The following is a 17,331-nucleotide window of genomic DNA, read 5'->3' as shown; positions in this document are numbered from 1 at the left end:
ATACCCCAAAGATCAAAGAGATTTACCATTATAGGTTTATAAGTGTGCAGAATACTCGTCTACATGAGTTGAATGTACATGTAACTGGTTATGTAGCGAAGGTTTCAAAATGCTTAATGTTTATCTGGTACATGTATTTTTCTAACGTATAAATTCTTCTTTTTATTACAGAATTCATGCAGAACAACAACGGGTAAAATGGCATCTGGGAGCAACGAGAAACTGCTTGCCGAAGCTGACGACAAGGAAAGTGTTGACCTCCATAAAGTCACTACTTCAAAAAGTATACGAAACCTTACTATTCTCGCCTTTGTATTAATATTTCATTCTCTTTCTAGTGGAGTTCACAAAAATATCATGTCGCAGTATGTTTACTCTAGATACGATGAAGTCTATCTGGGTAACTCTTCGACGCACAAGAAGCCACCAGACCAAGATGCTTGTAATCCGAATTCATCTATAAAAACATCCCTGCAAGAACAGCATGCCCAAGAAGACTCCACCGCTAAATTATTCCAATATTCCCTGGCTTCAAGTATTCCGGCTATTTTAACGAACCTAATGTTGGGATCTTATTCCGATTTTATTGGGCGGAAAACTATATTTATAATTATGCTGGTTGGCCGTTTAGTTAGAGATATTACAACTGTAGTTGTTGTTAATTTCACACTCGATCTGAACTTTTTCTTTATTGGATATGGCACTGATGGATTATTGGGTTCTGTTTTTGCCTTTTACATGGCAGCCTTTGCTTTTGCTGCAGATGTAACGCCACCACATAAGACAAGGGCATTAGCACTTACTGTTCTTGAATCTTCAAAGAACGTTGCAGATGCAGCGATTCAGGCCGTCATTGGATATGCAATCGATTATTTTGGTTATTTTTGGCCCAGCATCGCCATGCTTGGGTTTACATTGATAGATTTTTTCATAGTAGTAGCATTAATTCCAGAAACAGTGGATCGCAGGAAAATGGGACGTCTGTCACCAATGAAAAGCATTATACGTACTTTTAGTGTATTTGTTAAAAAAGGTGAAAACAAATCAAGAGCTGTTTTTATGATGTTACTTATGGTATTTTTCTTCGCCATTATCACAACAACTGAAGCATCTCTCAGCATTATCTATATGCTAGGGAAGCCGTTTTGTTGGAGTTCTGTCGCAATAGGCTGGTTTTTCGCCGCTCAAACGGCAGGCCAGAACATTATGAGTGTTATTGTTATGAAAGTACTACATGTTTGCCTTTCGGAGCAGTCTGTTGTCATCTTGGGCTTAGTATCTGTATGCGCTGGCTATATTGAACAAGCTCTATCTACCAATAGTATCATGCTTTATATATGTAAGTATTAAATTATTGTCATTTATATACACAGAGGCAATGCGAGGGTATCTTCGGGTAGTAGCACGAGCATTGTCTCCAAAAGTAGGCTACATGTACAGAGTAATATTTGACATTTACGGACCAGGGGCCTGTTTCACGAAATTTTAAGATTGGATAAAATTAGATTGATTTTAGTCATTTGATTGGATAAAATTAGATTGATTTTAGTGCTTAGCCAATCAAAACTGAAGTATCTACTAAAATTTGGATTTTCTTCGAAAAACATCGCCCACAAGAAGAACAACAATATTAGTGGCGCCTCGGACCCAGTTGCTGAACCAAACATGGAATGCCCAAGTCAGATGATGTGGCTATATAAATGCTGAATGGCCAATGTCACTGGGCTTTATTGGCATAGCTAAGCATCCTGACATTCGGTTCATTCTGGTACGTTTTTTTTACTATACGTTGTACTGAGCCACGGTGGCCCAGAGAGTAAGACGTTGGCTCACCTGGAGATCCCGTGTTCGATTCCGGTTGGGACGAAAAACCGAGGTCCCGTGTACACATTGGCGGGCACGTAAAAGAACCCTTGGCAGTTGGAATTCGAAATACGAATAGGTCGTAGTGCCACTGTCAGAGCACAATTTCCTTCTTAGGGCACTGTATGGTTTATGCCCGTTTTCATTAGCCCTGTCGGTGCAGAGCAGTAGGATGTTAAACCCAATTTCATTTCATTTCAATTTACATATACGTTGTAACGGGATTGGCTACCAGGGGTTTTCTTTTCAATACTAACCGGGTCAGTACAGTGTACAATGAAGAATGAAGAATTTTTTCAACGATAGCTGCCTGAGTAAGACGTTGACTCGCTAACCCGGTGGTCCCGTGTTCGATTCCTGCGATCGCCGAGAAAGTTCATCGGGATTTTCCGGCGAGGTGTAGGACAGAGGGCCTGGCAAGGGACAACGTATAGTCGTTTGGATGGGACGAAAAACCGAGGTCCCTTGTACATATTGGTGTGCACGTAAAAAATCCATTGACCGTTGGAATTCGATATAAAGTAGGCCGTAGTGCCACTGTCCCGGCAAATGTCCCTTATAGCACACTGTATAGCATATGCCTGTCTTCATTAACCCAGTTGGGGCAGAGCAGTAGGACGTTAAACTCCCTTCCATTTCTTTTTGAATGGCATTGTTCGGCACCACTGACAAGGGGAAATCAGACTGGAAAGTCCCGAGGAGTTTTGGATAGTGGGTACCATACTAACTGAGCCACCGTCGTCCCGAGCTGGGTAGTGATATCAGGTTATTAGAAGACCCTAGCAGTCCGCCCCGTGTCAAATGTTGTAAATAACAAGTCCAAATTTAGAAGGAAAGCCAACCCGAGAACTATCGTAAATGTAAATGATGTCAAATACTTCGAGAAATATCAAAATGCCATAACGGTCCATGATCAGAAAATTAGCTATTAATGCACAATATTTGAGACAGCGTTGGAGGTTCCAAACCTAGCTGTACATTCGAATAGACCAACGTTTCTAAATGTTTCTTGGGTAACAAAGTGTCAATATTAAAAATCCAAGTATCCAGGTGAAGGCTAAGCTAACATTACTGATAGCTGCATGTATCAGTTGATAACGTTCCATTTATGTTATTTTAATCTTATCAAAACTGTATCACTTACATACATTCATGGATTTAGGTTCATGCATTTACAAAGTCAATCTGATTAAAATACAGATCTATATTTCGTTTCGTTTCTTTATACTTTCGATGGCCTACACTACATGAAGATCTGACCATTTGTACGGGAAGGTCGCGTCATGGGTCGTACGAGCGGCTTTTGGCCCTATGACGTTAGGCATTGATTAATCAATCAGCGTTTACGTTTCTAGTGGTTTACCCACAGTTCCGTGGATAGCACGCCAAGAAGTCGCCGTCACAGATGGTTTCATTGGCTAATCCAGAACGCCATCCAGAACGCCTGTTATATAACAACTCTTCCAGATCCTAGTGTAGTACAGAAAAATAAAACGAAATTTTGAACTATAAGAAACGAAACGAAATGGGATCTGTGTTTTAATCAGATTGTTACAAAGTCCATCTGATTAAAACACAGATCCTATTTCGTTTCGTTTTAGTCGAGAGTATAAAAAACAAAACGAAATATAGGTATGTATTTTAATTGAATTGTTACAAAGCCTACATGTAGACACGTGCTGTTACGTATTCCCGAAGCAATTACAAAACTTTCTAGCAATTAGGCCATTATCGACTGTTTTCATTGACATTAGTCTTCTAATTTAAAATTATTCAATACAGTTTACGGTGTTTATACTTCTAAATTATTTAAGCACACAACTGTTTTAATCAGAAACGGGCGTCCGCTATATGCGTTCGGTGTTAGTAAAATAATTCCTAGGCGATTGTATTAAGCCATATAGCAACATACGTTGGGTACATGGTCCTGAAACTGGTATTTGCCATTTGGTCTCATGTAACCGGAAAACACATGAGCTTATTCACGATTTTACATAAATGGTAGATACTGTGATCTCCAGCGTTACAGGCTTTAGACCACCATACTCGACCACCCAACCCTGTATTTAACACGCTTAATGATTACAGTTAGTATGCGACAGATATATTATATTATTAATCGTGAATATTTATTAAGGGTATCCTAATTATCATAACAATAAATTAACCGATTGTTTATGTTTACAGCTGTGGGATTGAGTTTAGCTAGTGCTGTTGTCATCCCAGCTATAAGAGGCATCATGTCCTCGCAAATATCCAGGGACAAACAAGGTACTATTTGGTATACACATTTTTGTTTCTGTTAAACCACGGACTAATAAAATTAGACCCTATTCGAGAAGTTTGTGTTCCAATGACCCAACCTGGAACCCCATTTAGCCACTAATACCGGGTTACACTCATTTTCTAATAAAGGTAACGATGCGTTCTTTTAGCAGAATTTACTGATTAACATTACCAGAACAAATGTTTTATACTGCATGTAATGATTGCAAAACCCTTGAAATGACCAGATACATTCTAGAATCCCAATGTGTTTATGTTTAGCATATTTGTTATTATATATTTATATTTGTTTACAGGATCTTTGTTTGCTGGGTTAGCTGTTGTACAAACTATGTGTTATGCTATTAGTGCCAGTATTTTTAATAATATATATGAATATACTGTAGACGATTTTAGAGGCACCGTATTTTTGGCTATGGCAGGATCTAATTTCATTGCAGCAATATTTTTATTGTAAGTATTTGCATGTACAGCGCGTTTTACCTAGTATTCGGGGTAATGGTATCCGCGTTCAGAGAAAGATTAACCCAGGCGTATTTAACATTCTGTGATACACTTTTCATTGTCCAGAAGAGCACCCCGGGCTGTTGTAAAACATAATTGGTCTATTATTTTCATTGACGTTTGGAAAGGTTTTAGTAAACGATCCATATTACCTGTTGTTTCCCAAAGAGATCTCCGAAAGATCCAATTAGTCTTCTCATAAGGCTTGGTTGCGTCCAGGTACAATCAAACTTTGGTTAAGTTAATGCTTGCTTGACACCATCTGGATAAAAGATAGTTCCGATGGTATTTAAATGGAAAATGCACAAGATACAATTCTATGGAATACAATAACTGCTTATTACTGAGTAAAGACTAAAAGCCTAGTCAAAAACGTCACTCACTACTAACAGCATAGTATGTAATGTGGATCAAAGATATGGAGAGATATACGTCTTGCCGAAAGGTATCTGTCTTATCCCACTTCCAATGGAATATATTGTATAAATATTAAAATACCTATCTCACACAGATCAGTCTATTATTACCTGACCTACGAAAAAATATAAAGCTGAAAAGTTACACCAGTGTTTTATATTTCCATCCCCAAGAGGTAGCTTTGTGACTTTGATCACTAAGAATTCGTTGGTGGTATTTTCATAGTGTCACAGACGGCAAAACTGCTAGGTGCTAAATGTGTTGTTGCCTAGTTACTTGTGTTTGTGTATTTCAGAATGTCCATGCATGTCACGAAAAGAAGACAATCAAAGATGAGAAGAATATTACATATCCAACATCCAGACGAGAAACAAGCTGAATCAGATTAAATTTTGGACGAAGAATTCCTCCCCAAGTGCTAATCATCTTGTTCGAAAAAATAAGCCTTAGGCTCCACCAATTCAAGGACGATCGACAATAAAATTGGAATGCTCGTTCCTTGGACAATTGCGAACCGTTTGCCGGACTTCGATTTTTGATGTAACAATTTCAAGATGGCGGCTTTGACGGTATGCTTGGTTCCTTTTCCGTATATAATACTTGTTTATAATGATCAACTGTACTTCTGGATTCGATTTGCATTAACAAGCGTCCGATATAAAAGTGCTTCAATTGCTAGCGTACATCTAAACAATTACAAAGATGTACTAAACTTCTTTCAGAGAACCCTCGCATTCATATTTCTGTTTTAACTGCTGTTTGGCTAGCGGGCATACACGCAAAAATATCGACGTGATTTTAATCTTGAGTATCGCTTTTCTGTATAATTTGCTTTCTGCTTTCAACTGACTATTTTGGAGAATATAGGTCCGAAAATTTCTCTATATTATAGCCCCACACCCAAAGCAACTTTCATTCTGGCCACTCACCAGAAATCTTACCATGAATAATTAAGTAGAGATTGGACATTAATAGGGCGCAATCAAACCAGCCATTCTTTCAAAAAGGTCACAAAAAGGGTATAAATATTAAGTACAGTTTAGTACCCATAGCAACTACTTAAAATAATCCCTAAAAACATTTCGGGTTAACGAATTTTAGTGAATCTAAACAAAAACTGAATAAAATCAGAATGTTTGCTTTGAGACGTTGTTTGGGTGGAATCTTGGTAGACTACTGGTACAGAGAATAAATAGTGATTTCCATGACAGTAAGTGGCATTATAAAACAATAATGAATATAATTTTATAAGTCTATGATGTGATTAGTGTATTTTATAAAAGGTGGTTATTAGAAATGATTACCGTAAGGGCAAGCAGAAACAATAAAGCGACAAGAATATTAATGGAATTTATGGATAGGTAAAGATAATTTGGGAAAGAGGTGCTCTCTACTAAAGGAGACAACACTTAAGAGACTTAGATCCCACCTAAAACGAACATAAAAGCAGAATTCTTCTGTTAAGACGTTTATAGAGAGTTCTGCCAAGTTTGATCAACTGGCATTTCCCAAGGACTTTTATTGCCCATCGGTTAAACAGTAATCTACCTAACTAACCATAAAAGCTAAGATATTAAGATATTTTTAATTGTAGCAGTCTCCTTCAATATCGGGATATTTGACTGAAGAATAATAAAAGACATACTTAATTCGCCTTCCTTACATCATTAAACATATTCAAACTTTGCACATTCAGAAATAATTTACCATATTTTGAGTTTAAAAAGTATATAATAGAAATGCCTTTACTATGACCTTTGGGTACGGGTATTCTTCAAATTCTAAATGTGAAACTTCCTTGAAATCACACCAGATTTTACTACCAAGAAGTCGATTATTACCGAAAAGACAGACGGGCAATTAGTAACCAATAGACTAAAACAGATTGCATTGCTGTTAGAAGAAAACCATAACTAAAGAGAAACTAATTTTGTATATTAAAATCTAAAAGGTATGAAAAGAATACAAAAAGTACAAAATATATAAAAAGAAAATCTAATTCTATATTATCATTTTTAAAACAGAAAACAAACTATGTACATACATGTAGTTGGTTAGTGGAATTAAAAACTACGCTCTTTTTGTGGTTAGGAAGCACAGAAATAGGCGTTTCATTTAACCGAGAATTTAATATTGAAGATTTTTTAACTGAAATAACACAGCCAACACGCCTGCAACATTTAATTTTTTTATTTGCTGGAGATTTTTTATTATCACAAAAGTCTAAAACTTTTAAAGCTATTTTTTCAAAATGCTCCTTTTCTTTTCTTTTGTGTTGATCCAGTATTTGAGAGTAAATCAAATTACGTTCACGTAACTCATCTTCATCGAAATAACGTATCTGGGAAGCTGGGGTCCCCAAGCGTAGAGTTTTAAGAGAACATCCATTGCGTCTATAATCCAGTGTGCCAGTGTTCACCTCGGGCCTGTTTTTGAAAGACCACGCTGAGCTGGGGCGTAGATCGATCTTTGAACGCGTTCTGTCCGTTAAAAACGCGGGGTCGATTTCACGTTCCTCGTCATCATCCGTGTCTAAATATTTACTCATTCTGCGAATATAAGAGGATGTACATGGCCTTGAAGTAAGTCGACTCCTAAAACTGGATGCGGTGGTGGGTCGTGTGATAAACTGTCCATAAATTTCTCTTTCTGGTGGAACTCGAGTTGCAACTATTTCCTTTTGGCGATCCTTGTAACGTTTCAATCTACGCTTCATTTCAGTTTGAGCTTTTCGCATATCCACAGCAATGAAACGTTTGGCGGCATCAAAATTAGCTAATTCGAGTTCGAAACGTCTTCTTTCAACTTGCAAAGCCCGAACTTGATGTTTCTTCTGATCATTTTGAAGTAATTCCATTCAGATTGTTAAAAGATCTGAAATATTAAAACACATTTCTTACAAGGTGAGGCATTGATAAGATGTAAGCTAATCAAAAGATAATACATTATGAAATAAAACCTAGACAAAGTCTTTCTACCTGTATAGTAGTCGTACAGATCACTTTCAAGCCTATTGCTTGGCACCAATGTTGTATCTTGCTTAATATAATATAGGCGATTTACAATTTGAAGGTCGGACAAGACTTATTTCCGTGCTCATAACAATAATTTGGCATTGATGGATCGGTTGTTCTCGTTATTTACAATCTAAAACGTCACGAATAGATTCCGTCAATAGTATTGTTACACGGTGGTTTCTTTCATTATGAAACTCCTTTAAAACTATTTCAGTCTCTAAGAACAACGTGTTAATTACAGGGATTGACTGTGATCGATTGATTTACATCATTAATCTAATTACTTCTACTGATAACTGTGTGCTTATCAGATTAAATAACGCGCCTTGGTTAATCCAAGGTCCGCAATTCATATAGCTGTAGGCTAATTCTCTGCTAAATTAACTTTCTGTCCATTGGGAAGTATTCTGTGATATTAATATTTGAATAATATTCTTCTATCTTATGTTCAGCATCCTATGTGATTTTACTGTTATTTTTTTTATATATATAAAGCATATAATTTATGATTTTATTTAATATGTTGTATATGTTTGTGCCAAATAAATATATCAATCTATCTTATACGGGCATACAAATTACATTTTTCAGTTGTCCGGTAACGCCCTACTGCATGCTAACCGGGTGCAATCGAATTATTGAAATAAAGATACATGTTAGTTCCGAAATGACCGGAAAACTGTCGAGTATGACGTCTCTCTTGTGATATTTTTTTAAAAGATTCAAGGTCAATCCCGATATAACAAGTTCGAGCGTATGATCCAGTAGCCGAGCACGGCCATCTCAGCCATCTTGAAATTGTGACAATTGTCAAGGAACGGCATGCCAAGTTTCAAGTCGATCATACTTGAATTGGCGTTGTTTTTTTCGAAGAGGGTGGCCCTCAAGAAGAACAAGAACAACAGGGTGCGTTACTGGACCAAAAATAATACACATCACAATCTTTTTGAAAGAATCTTGGCGTGATTTGTATTAGCAAGAAATCTGGATATTTATTTTCATAATTAAATCCCCAAGACGACAGAGACATTATCTTCATAATTTGACAGGAAAAAAGTACGAACAAAAACAAAGTTGAGAAGTTTAGGCTGTAACAGTTTTATGCAGAGAGCTTTCAAGTACCATGTAACAATGCAAAAGAATCGATTTCCGATCAAACATTGATCATTAAGATAACTAATGACTGACTTTATTGCAATTCTATGCATATTGACCTTTACGGGTGAAATGGCTGTTGTGTAAGAACCATGGATAATAGTATTGTATAAATAACCAAAGAGCATTGGGCTGTAATGACTATAAAAATCAGGTTTTCCAGAGATTATCCTATTAGGAAAATACAGGTATTAACGATTACAGCACTTTAATCTATAGTAAACTTTCCATTATTTGTATTAAATCGAAATAACTGTGCATATCTCAATTAATCCTTTCGGGTGCGGGAAAACTAAAACAATACTGTTGTAGCCAATATTAGAATTTAAAACTAATATATTTATAACAGCCTTCTTATTACATAACAGGGGCGTGCTGGCCTCGAAGGGGTCTGGGGGCGTTCTCCCCCCAGAAAATTTTTGAAATTTTACAACGGGAAACGCGTTTTGCAAGCACTTCTGGGAGAAATCTAGGTATCATATTTTCCAAATTTATGCTGCTATTTTGACTATAAGACATATTACTGTACTACACAAGACACTCATGACAGGTCTGTTGAATATAATGCTAATACAATGTATTTCTATCCAAATAATAAATTGCATCTTATACATATCGAGGCTTGAATACATGTATCAAAGACCATTTCACCTTAAGGTGACAGACATTTGCACGTCAGCATAATATATTTTACTAATCGTTGTGTATGTATGATTTTTCGCGTGCGCCCTCTCAATTTTTTGAGGGGATTCCGCGTGAAAATTAGAGCTCTCAGGGGGGCCCGCTTATACGGGTGGACTTATTGTTTAATGGGGGCCTGGGAGGACACCGTCCTCCTAAACTCCCTGCCAGCACGCCCCTGTTACATAATATTAGACTAAAAAAACATGATGTACACAAAATATTGCCATTGAAATCCAACTTCAGATCTACAGAGAAGCTACAGCGATTTCCACCTCAATTTAGGTTGTATATTGGGCACCAATCTATAAACATTAAAGTTCAATATCTATTTTATAAATATATTTATTCCAAATCCCAATACTAAAATAAAATATATACATAAAAGTTGTACACACCAGTATTGGCTTACCTAATGCTTCTTAAACTCCAGTATCGACCGACCTTGCATCGTTCAACTCCAAGTAACTACTGAAGTCTCGATCAGCTCCTAAAAGCTCTTGCGGAGTGTTCTAAATCCCAATACGTTTGTTGAACATAAGAGTTATTGTGAATGAATTTTGAAAGCTTGATCACCGTAGCATTACAGCTTTTTACAAAACATTTACCAATCACACAACTTGACAACCTAATAGTGACATAACTAAATACAACACTCGTGTGTAAAGATCACATTTCAAGAGTATTAGTTCAAAGAGCGCGATTCTAATGCATATCCCATTTAGATCTTCTGTGAAACATAAATGATTTGTTCACCTTTATAAATCTAGAAAAACACATTCTATAAGATTGATTTGTATATGATAACCTATATCTATTATTGATTTCTAACAAAAGACCTCAAGTCAACTTATGAATATTTCTTTTTGTGTTTATTAATATTGATTTGCAATGGTCAAGCATACACAGAACAGACCATTCACAGTGGGTTAAAAGGCTTTGATTGAATGTCTACGTGATAAACACTCGTTCTATAAAAGGCATAGAACACTATTCTTGTATAAACGTTTTGTGTTTCCCAACCAAGTGTTCATTAAAATCTCTTCTAAATACATAATACAATATGGCTGACGAAATGAAGTGTAATGACCTACTGTTCTGCTTCTACCTGGATAATGAAGACGGGCATACGCCATACAGTGTGCTATGAGAGAAATTTTGCCCGGGCAGCGGCACTATCGCCTACTCTTATATCGAATCCCAACAGCCAAAGGATCTTTTACGTGCATTCCAATGTATAGACGGGACCTCGGTTTTTCGTCTTATCCGAAGGACTAGACAGCTGTCCTCGGCCAATGCAGGGATCGAACATGCGACCTCCAGGCTAGCGAGCCAGCATCTGGCCCACCTAGCCAAAAAATAGATTTTATTATACAATACATAGCTTTAGGACATATGTTTGTCTATCTATATATTCCTGAAGCAGTGGTACAACTTACCAGCATCATTAATGAGCTGATCTAATCGTTACTATTGCTTCGGAGAAATTTTCCGAATGCTTTTGAAATACGCCATTTCAAGCAACGGTCTGAAAATAACTAACAGTCCACTAATTGTGGATTTAAGGTTTTCAAAACGAAAAAGATCAAGCAAGTTCACGTAAAACAAATTTGAGTAAGAGCCAAGTATGGACAGCCTTCCTATGGAAGTACTTTATCGGAGGAAACTGAAAATGTCTAAATTTGCTCATTAGAACTAATGAGTCTGTTAGTTTCAGTATGGACAAAATGAATAAGCACCTTACATTCTATATGACCCCACGGCAATCAAATTTGACTGATAACCCCACAGGAATAAATCGGGAAAGGCAGAATTGCAAACTTTGCCCCCCCCCCCCCCCAAAGATGTAAAATAAACCAAAACCCTAAGCAATATGGTGTTCAAAGTGATCTTAGCCCTCCCTTGCGGACATTCTTCCATGTTTCTCAGTCTTTGGTTTCTGAGAACTCTGCTTTTTCCACATTGATGCCTGGAAATCGATCTTTCATCAACTCTCACCCTCCTATAAGGGAATTGGTGTAGGATTACAAGGCCTAATATTGGAAACAGGAAAAGAGAAGATGTGTGGTCTATTCTACTGAAGCCTTTTTTGCCAATATCATACTAGGATAACACTTCACTGGCTTTGAATCACTTACAAACAACCTATTCAGGGGCGGATCCAGAAATTTTTGCAGGAGGGGGTTTGCCAGGTTCCTGAGACAATGTATCTCCCCCCCCCCCTCTCGCATTGCCTCTATCGCCATTATGGCGTATATACATACACATTGAGCTTTTTAAACAGAGAAATTCAACACCTCGTTTGACGTCAATTTTTATTATGAATTAATACAATGAAATTGTGATTCAATTTCATGGATGCAAAGCATCAATTGTGATATCACATACATGTAATGTCTATATCATTATCTCGTGCTTTGAGTGCCCATCCTGTCCCACATCTGACGATAAAGGATAAAGCACACGGCCGAGAAATTTTTCTCATAAAAAGTGTTGATTTACAAAAAAAAAATATGTAGCTGTTTATCTATAGGGTTAGTCTTCTCTGATCACTCCAAGCTTTTTAAAACAAATCTGAACAATATCCGTTAAAATCTGAAGCCTCTGCAAAGCGGGGAGGAGGGGGGGTCTCAGGGTGGAGCACTGGTAATCGATAAGTCAAGTATTAGTTATTAGACAAATATTATATGAACAATTAATCGGTTCAACGCTTGGTTTAAAGGAAATCGAGAAACGATTAAAGAAAAACCAATACAGCCACAATAAAAAATATTTTTAAATACAAATATATGCATTACATTAAAATTAACAAGTTCATAGTTTTTAATAATATCATATGGCTATGAGAAAATCTGAATAAATATTTAACAATTTTATTGCATAATATACTATAATTTCACATCTACTGAAGTCCGGTTCATTTACATAGGTATTACTATATTTTAGGTTTAAAACCTAAAGAAGCACTGTTTATACAATATCTGAGACCAGTTGGTTTTGGACCATCGTTGAATACATGACCAAGATGAGCATTACACTGTAAAACAGAATATGAATCAAATAAGAATTGAATCATTCATTTCAAATCAAGAAAGTCATTCTATTCTATTCCTAATACTAACCAATCATTTTCACTTAATTTTCAGTAACAATGAGAGGAATATGTAACATATGAGTACAGGAAAATATAAAAATTACTGGATATAAGGCAATAATCAGAGAAGTCCATACAATTTTTCCTCCCACTCTTTTTCCAAACAGTTTGTTGGGACTCTCTTTCAAGAAAAGGCCACTAAGAAATAGGCTAAGTCTATGGAAGGTTGAGTCAACTTGAGTGTGTTTTGGTTTGGAAGGATGAAAAAGAGGGACCACATCTGAACACATGCAAATATTTTAAGAAGTAAGAATGATGCTGCCATGACAAAACATACTAATTTACTTATTATATGTTTAATCATAGTATTTATCTGACTTAAAATCCCAGGCATAATATTTTAATAATTAAGATTGACAATGGTGTTTTTTTTTTCAAATGATTTTTGGTTTAACTATATCATTACATAAATCAGACTTGTTCATAATAATTTGGGACAAAATCAGAGGTCCAGTCTTCACCAATTCCTGAGATAAAGCAATAGATATTTGACAATATGATTTATAATAATATAAACAACCTGTAGAATTCGGTGTTCTCCAGGGAAGTGTTTATTTATGATAAATGGCATGAAAATTAACCATATTTTGTTTTTGTGGTGATAGTTTTAAAGTAACTAAGTCTCTAACTCAATATCATCCAAAGTCTTCGACATTAAAACCATGAGTTATTTGTCAATTTAAATCGACATTAATGTTGTGATCTTACCAGGAAAAGATGGGCTTCTGATATCCAATATTTAAGACAAAATAAACATTTTACCATTGGTACATGAATCCTGTACCATAATTCATTTCAGTGCCATTTGTAACAAGGAACACGAAGAACGAGGCTAGACATATTCCACAAGTCAGGTCAAATGGTGATGTCATTTTCTTATCTGGAGAGCATGTGCAATAAATACTATCGTGTAGACTGGAATAACCAGCGTGCTTCACCGAACATAACTGATTAGAAATGAAATGAAATGGGGTTTAACGTCCTACTGTTTTACTCCGAACTGGGCTAATGAAGACGGGCATACGTATTTTGTCCGGACTATGGCCTACTCTTATATCTAATTTCATCTGTCAAGGGACCTTTTCTGTGCACGCCAATATGTACACGGAACCTTAGTTTTTCGTCTCATCCGAATGACTAGACAGCTGTCCTTGTCAGGCCCTCCGTCCTGCATCGCTGACAAGGGGGAACCACGCCGGAAAATCTGGGTGAACTTTCTTGGCCAATGCAGGGATCGAACACCCGACCTCCAGGCTAGCGAGCCAGCATCTTACCCACTTAGCCACTGTGAACCCAAAACTGATTAGAAATTATAGTAAAAACAGAAACAATTGAATGTAAATACGTTTATATTCATTCATAATACATTATTATATGCGTTGCAACCCATTTAATTCAATTTCTAGGTCCCAAATATTAGCGATTTAGCTCCTTTAACATATTTTACCTGTGTGCATGTAACTTCTGTACGAACCATACCATGACTTTTATCACTGTGTTCTGCTACATGAGACTTATTATCACCATTCTTCAATGTATCATAAAATGATGGCCAACCTGACCCAGAATTATATTTAGTTGTGGAACTACAATAAAAGATATAAAATGATTTCTATAAGTAAATCTATCAATTTAGAAATGTTAATATGCTAGTCAGAAATTTTCATTCCTAATAGAATTTTTACTAATTACTTTCTTTACTGTTAGTAAGATTTTTGATAAATGAAAACACTTTAAGTGGCTGGAATACAGTCTAGTCTTCTCATAAATAATTTTCTGAAATTTTTTCTAAAATAAATATGATCATACCTAAAGAGATTTGCACCACAACAAACACATGTATAGTTTCCTTTTTCTGAATGATCATAATATTTTCCTGTAAATGGCTGGAAAATTAAAACAAAACCAGAAATTCAATTTTCTGTATCCCACATTATGTTAACTAACATTTAGATAAAATCTGAAAATGTTATGGTGAATAAAAGTTAATTCATTATCATTTTCTTGGTCTAACATTCTTCTTGAAGTCAAGTTTTAAAAAAGACAGGAGTAACAATTTTTTCTTTGTCATTAAAGATACATTGTCCCAAAAGTATTTATCCTGTGGTTATTTCCGATAAAAGTATGGCAAATTTGGTATATATAGAAAGTACAGACACCCAATCTTAGTAGAAAAATATTGGATTACTCGAAAAACACCAATGGGCAAGCACTGGGCAAAAATGTTAGGGTGTCACTATTGTATCACTATTGTGTGCTAGCTTGAATGAGCGAGCGGTTGGTATTTCTTGATCAATTGCTTAGGTGGTTTTGGGAAAATAGAGGGGTGTACGTACAAAAGACCTCATTGCTTAGGCGGTTTTGGGAAAATAGAGGGGTGTACTACAAAAGACCTCATTGGCCTCATTATGTATGGTAAATGGAAAGTAAGTAGAAAAATCTACTCTGAAAAATGGACCCTTCTCCCAACGAAGCGAGGTGACAGTCATGGCGTCTAAACACAGTTTCTTTATAGCTTGGGGTATCACACAATGAAAACATAGTTTTGAGAGGGATTTGAAGCAAATTTTTGATTGATTAATTTGAATATGTTTTTAGTTCAAATATATCATCAAATCACTGAGTTTGTATGCAGGAAAGTATCTTTAATATAACTATTTTATCACAAATATTTTACAAAGTTCAGTTTTCTGATTCCAATTTATGAATGTCAAAAGCATAAATATTAGCCTCATTATAACAGGATATAATTACCGCTTCTGTCCCCTTTTCTCTAGCAACATGATACTGTTCATCTGTTAATTTCTTGGCCCACTCAGCATCCGACATTTCCACGTTCTTGTAGAGACTCAAATTTGTTGCAAACGCAGCACCTGAAGCAGTTATAAAATCTTATAAACAGGTTGATGTTGCTTAATTTTTCGAAAAACAAACATATTTTATCTGAGTTCATTTTATTGTTTTTACCTAAATGAAAGGTTTAGTTGTTTTAAGCTGTATCACAGTAATATATAATGAACCCATTTGAATGGCGGCTCATATAGCAGGGTGTACATGGCAGCTTCGGTTTTATTTATATATTGACAGTATCTCTCCAAGCGGTGATATTATCGTTAGTGATAAAGACATGATAAAGTCCCGCATATTGGCCAAACTTAGTTGAGGATATATAATGACCAACGAACTGTTGAGACTTTACGTAACGATTGTCATCAGACTATTACAATGTTGCAATGTGTGAAACCTTAGTGGCATTGCCGGACCTATGTCATAGTTCCCATGCGTATAACTGATTAACCGAATATTCAATTAAGAACCCGTTCTTACCTTTATTACAGAAGGGTGTCGAATTCCGTTTTATAACATTTATATAACATAGACCTATTACTGGTCTAAAAACACTTGATGATAAGATCCTGTTTACAAACATCTCATCTGCCCCTAAGTAATCGAGACTTGTTTTATATCTCGGTTAACAGGAAGTCTGCGAGTCCTGGGCGATTCAAGGGAGGCTATCACTACTAGTCCTCATTTTCTCTCGAGCAGACATGTCTTGATAAAAAATGAAATAAAATGAAATGGGGTTTAACGCTTTTTTTAAAAATCGCTTCCACTTTGTTTATTTTTATAATATTATAAGTTATTATCAAGACAGTCGGAGCAGAACAGTAGGACGTTAAAAGCCATTTCATTTCATTTCATTTATAAGCCGTTTTTTTTTTAATTTGTGCGCAATCTGCTGTGGGAAAATGAAATGAAATGGGATAATGAAGACGTACAGAAGCCATATATTGTGCGATCAGGGGGAACGTGTCCACACCAACCTGTACACGGTGTCTTTGATTTTTCGTCCCATCCGAAGTACTAGATGATGTTCACTGGTTTAGTGAGCCAACGCCCAACTTGACGCGACATATTGCGTTATTTATATTAAATGCTTGGAATTTTATTAAGAAAAGTGAAGTCGAAGTGGAAAAAACCATAAACATTCTGGTTGGTCACTCTACTTGCTTTGTTTTTCTTTTTATTTATTAAGAAGTAATTTGAATTATTTAAGTTCGTGTCAACACGTTACAGGTATATCCGCTTTTTGACATGAAGCAGTTTATTAAAAACGTTTTTAGACAAAAAGTAAATAAATACCGATGTGTTGAATACTACACGAGAACTTCAAACATATTTTTTAAAATCTAACTCTCCATTTACATAATGTCCAAAAATAGCCTAATAATTTTCCTATTCAGATGGCATACA

General features: G+C 36.0%; 3 protein-coding genes across 4 annotated transcripts; 1 reads left to right on the top strand and 2 right to left on the bottom strand.

Annotated features, from left to right (window-relative positions):
* Positions 1-109: 109 nt before the first annotated feature.
* On the top strand, positions 110-5,459 carry LOC126821395 (uncharacterized). Its single transcript, XM_050549807.1, has 4 exons — positions 110-127; positions 484-877; positions 4,446-4,602; positions 5,366-5,459. The coding sequence occupies exons 1-4, from the start codon at positions 110-112 to the stop codon at positions 5,457-5,459; spliced, it is 663 nt and encodes a 220-aa protein (XP_050405764.1).
* A 1,643-nt stretch (positions 5,460-7,102) lies between these two features.
* On the bottom strand, positions 7,103-10,600 carry LOC126821398 (uncharacterized). The gene is made up of 2 exons (XM_056101020.1): positions 10,322-10,600; positions 7,103-7,944 (listed from the first exon to the last, which is right to left on the bottom strand). The coding sequence occupies exon 2, from the start codon at positions 7,925-7,927 to the stop codon at positions 7,103-7,105; it is 825 nt and encodes a 274-aa protein (XP_055956995.1). The 5' UTR covers positions 7,928-7,944; positions 10,322-10,600.
* A 2,081-nt stretch (positions 10,601-12,681) lies between these two features.
* On the bottom strand, positions 12,682-17,002 carry LOC126820787 (peptide methionine sulfoxide reductase MsrB). Of its 2 annotated transcripts, none has more exons than XM_056101198.1 (5): positions 16,902-17,002; positions 15,832-15,950; positions 14,887-14,963; positions 14,525-14,663; positions 12,682-12,960 (listed from the first exon to the last, which is right to left on the bottom strand). In XM_056101198.1, exons 2-5 carry the CDS (start codon positions 15,904-15,906, stop codon positions 12,859-12,861), a joined length of 393 nt encoding a protein of 130 aa, XP_055957173.1. In that variant the 5' UTR covers positions 15,907-15,950; positions 16,902-17,002; the 3' UTR covers positions 12,682-12,858. The 2 variants fall into 2 exon arrangements, with proteins under 2 accessions (XP_055957173.1, XP_050404886.1); XM_050548929.2 differs by lacking the exon at positions 16,902-17,002 and adding an exon at positions 16,405-16,558.
* Between the last annotated feature and the right edge of the window lie 329 nt (positions 17,003-17,331).

The sequence above is a fragment of the Patella vulgata genome, chromosome 5 (assembly GCF_932274485.2).
Source record: "Patella vulgata chromosome 5, xgPatVulg1.2, whole genome shotgun sequence".
Classification (NCBI taxonomy): Eukaryota; Metazoa; Mollusca; class Gastropoda; family Patellidae; genus Patella; species Patella vulgata.
Note: the sequence above shows the minus strand (reverse complement) of the source record. Positions and strands in the feature narration are given on the sequence as shown.

Bases quoted from the DNA above. Each gene is read 5' to 3' on its own strand.
- LOC126821398 (XM_056101020.1), bottom strand. From the start codon at position 7,927: ATGGAATTACTTCAAAATGATCAGAAGAAACATCAAGTTCGGGCTTTG.
- LOC126820787 (XM_050548929.2), bottom strand. From the start codon at position 16,507: ATGTTTGTAAACAGGATCTTATCATCAAGTGTTTTTAGACCAGTAATA. The intron at 14,964-15,831 runs GTAATTATATCC...TTAATTTTCCAG, and splicing joins GAGAAAAGGGGACAGAAGCG to CCATTTACAGGAAAATATTA. The intron at 12,961-14,524 runs GTAAAATATGTT...TCTGTTTTACAG, and splicing joins CAGAAGTTACATGCACACAG to TGTAATGCTCATCTTGGTCA.
- LOC126821395 (XM_050549807.1), top strand. The intron at 878-4,445 runs GTTATTTTTGGC...ATTTGTTTACAG, and splicing joins ATATGCAATCGATTATTTTG to GATCTTTGTTTGCTGGGTTA. The intron at 4,603-5,365 runs GTAAGTATTTGC...TGTGTATTTCAG, and splicing joins ATTGCAGCAATATTTTTATT to AATGTCCATGCATGTCACGA.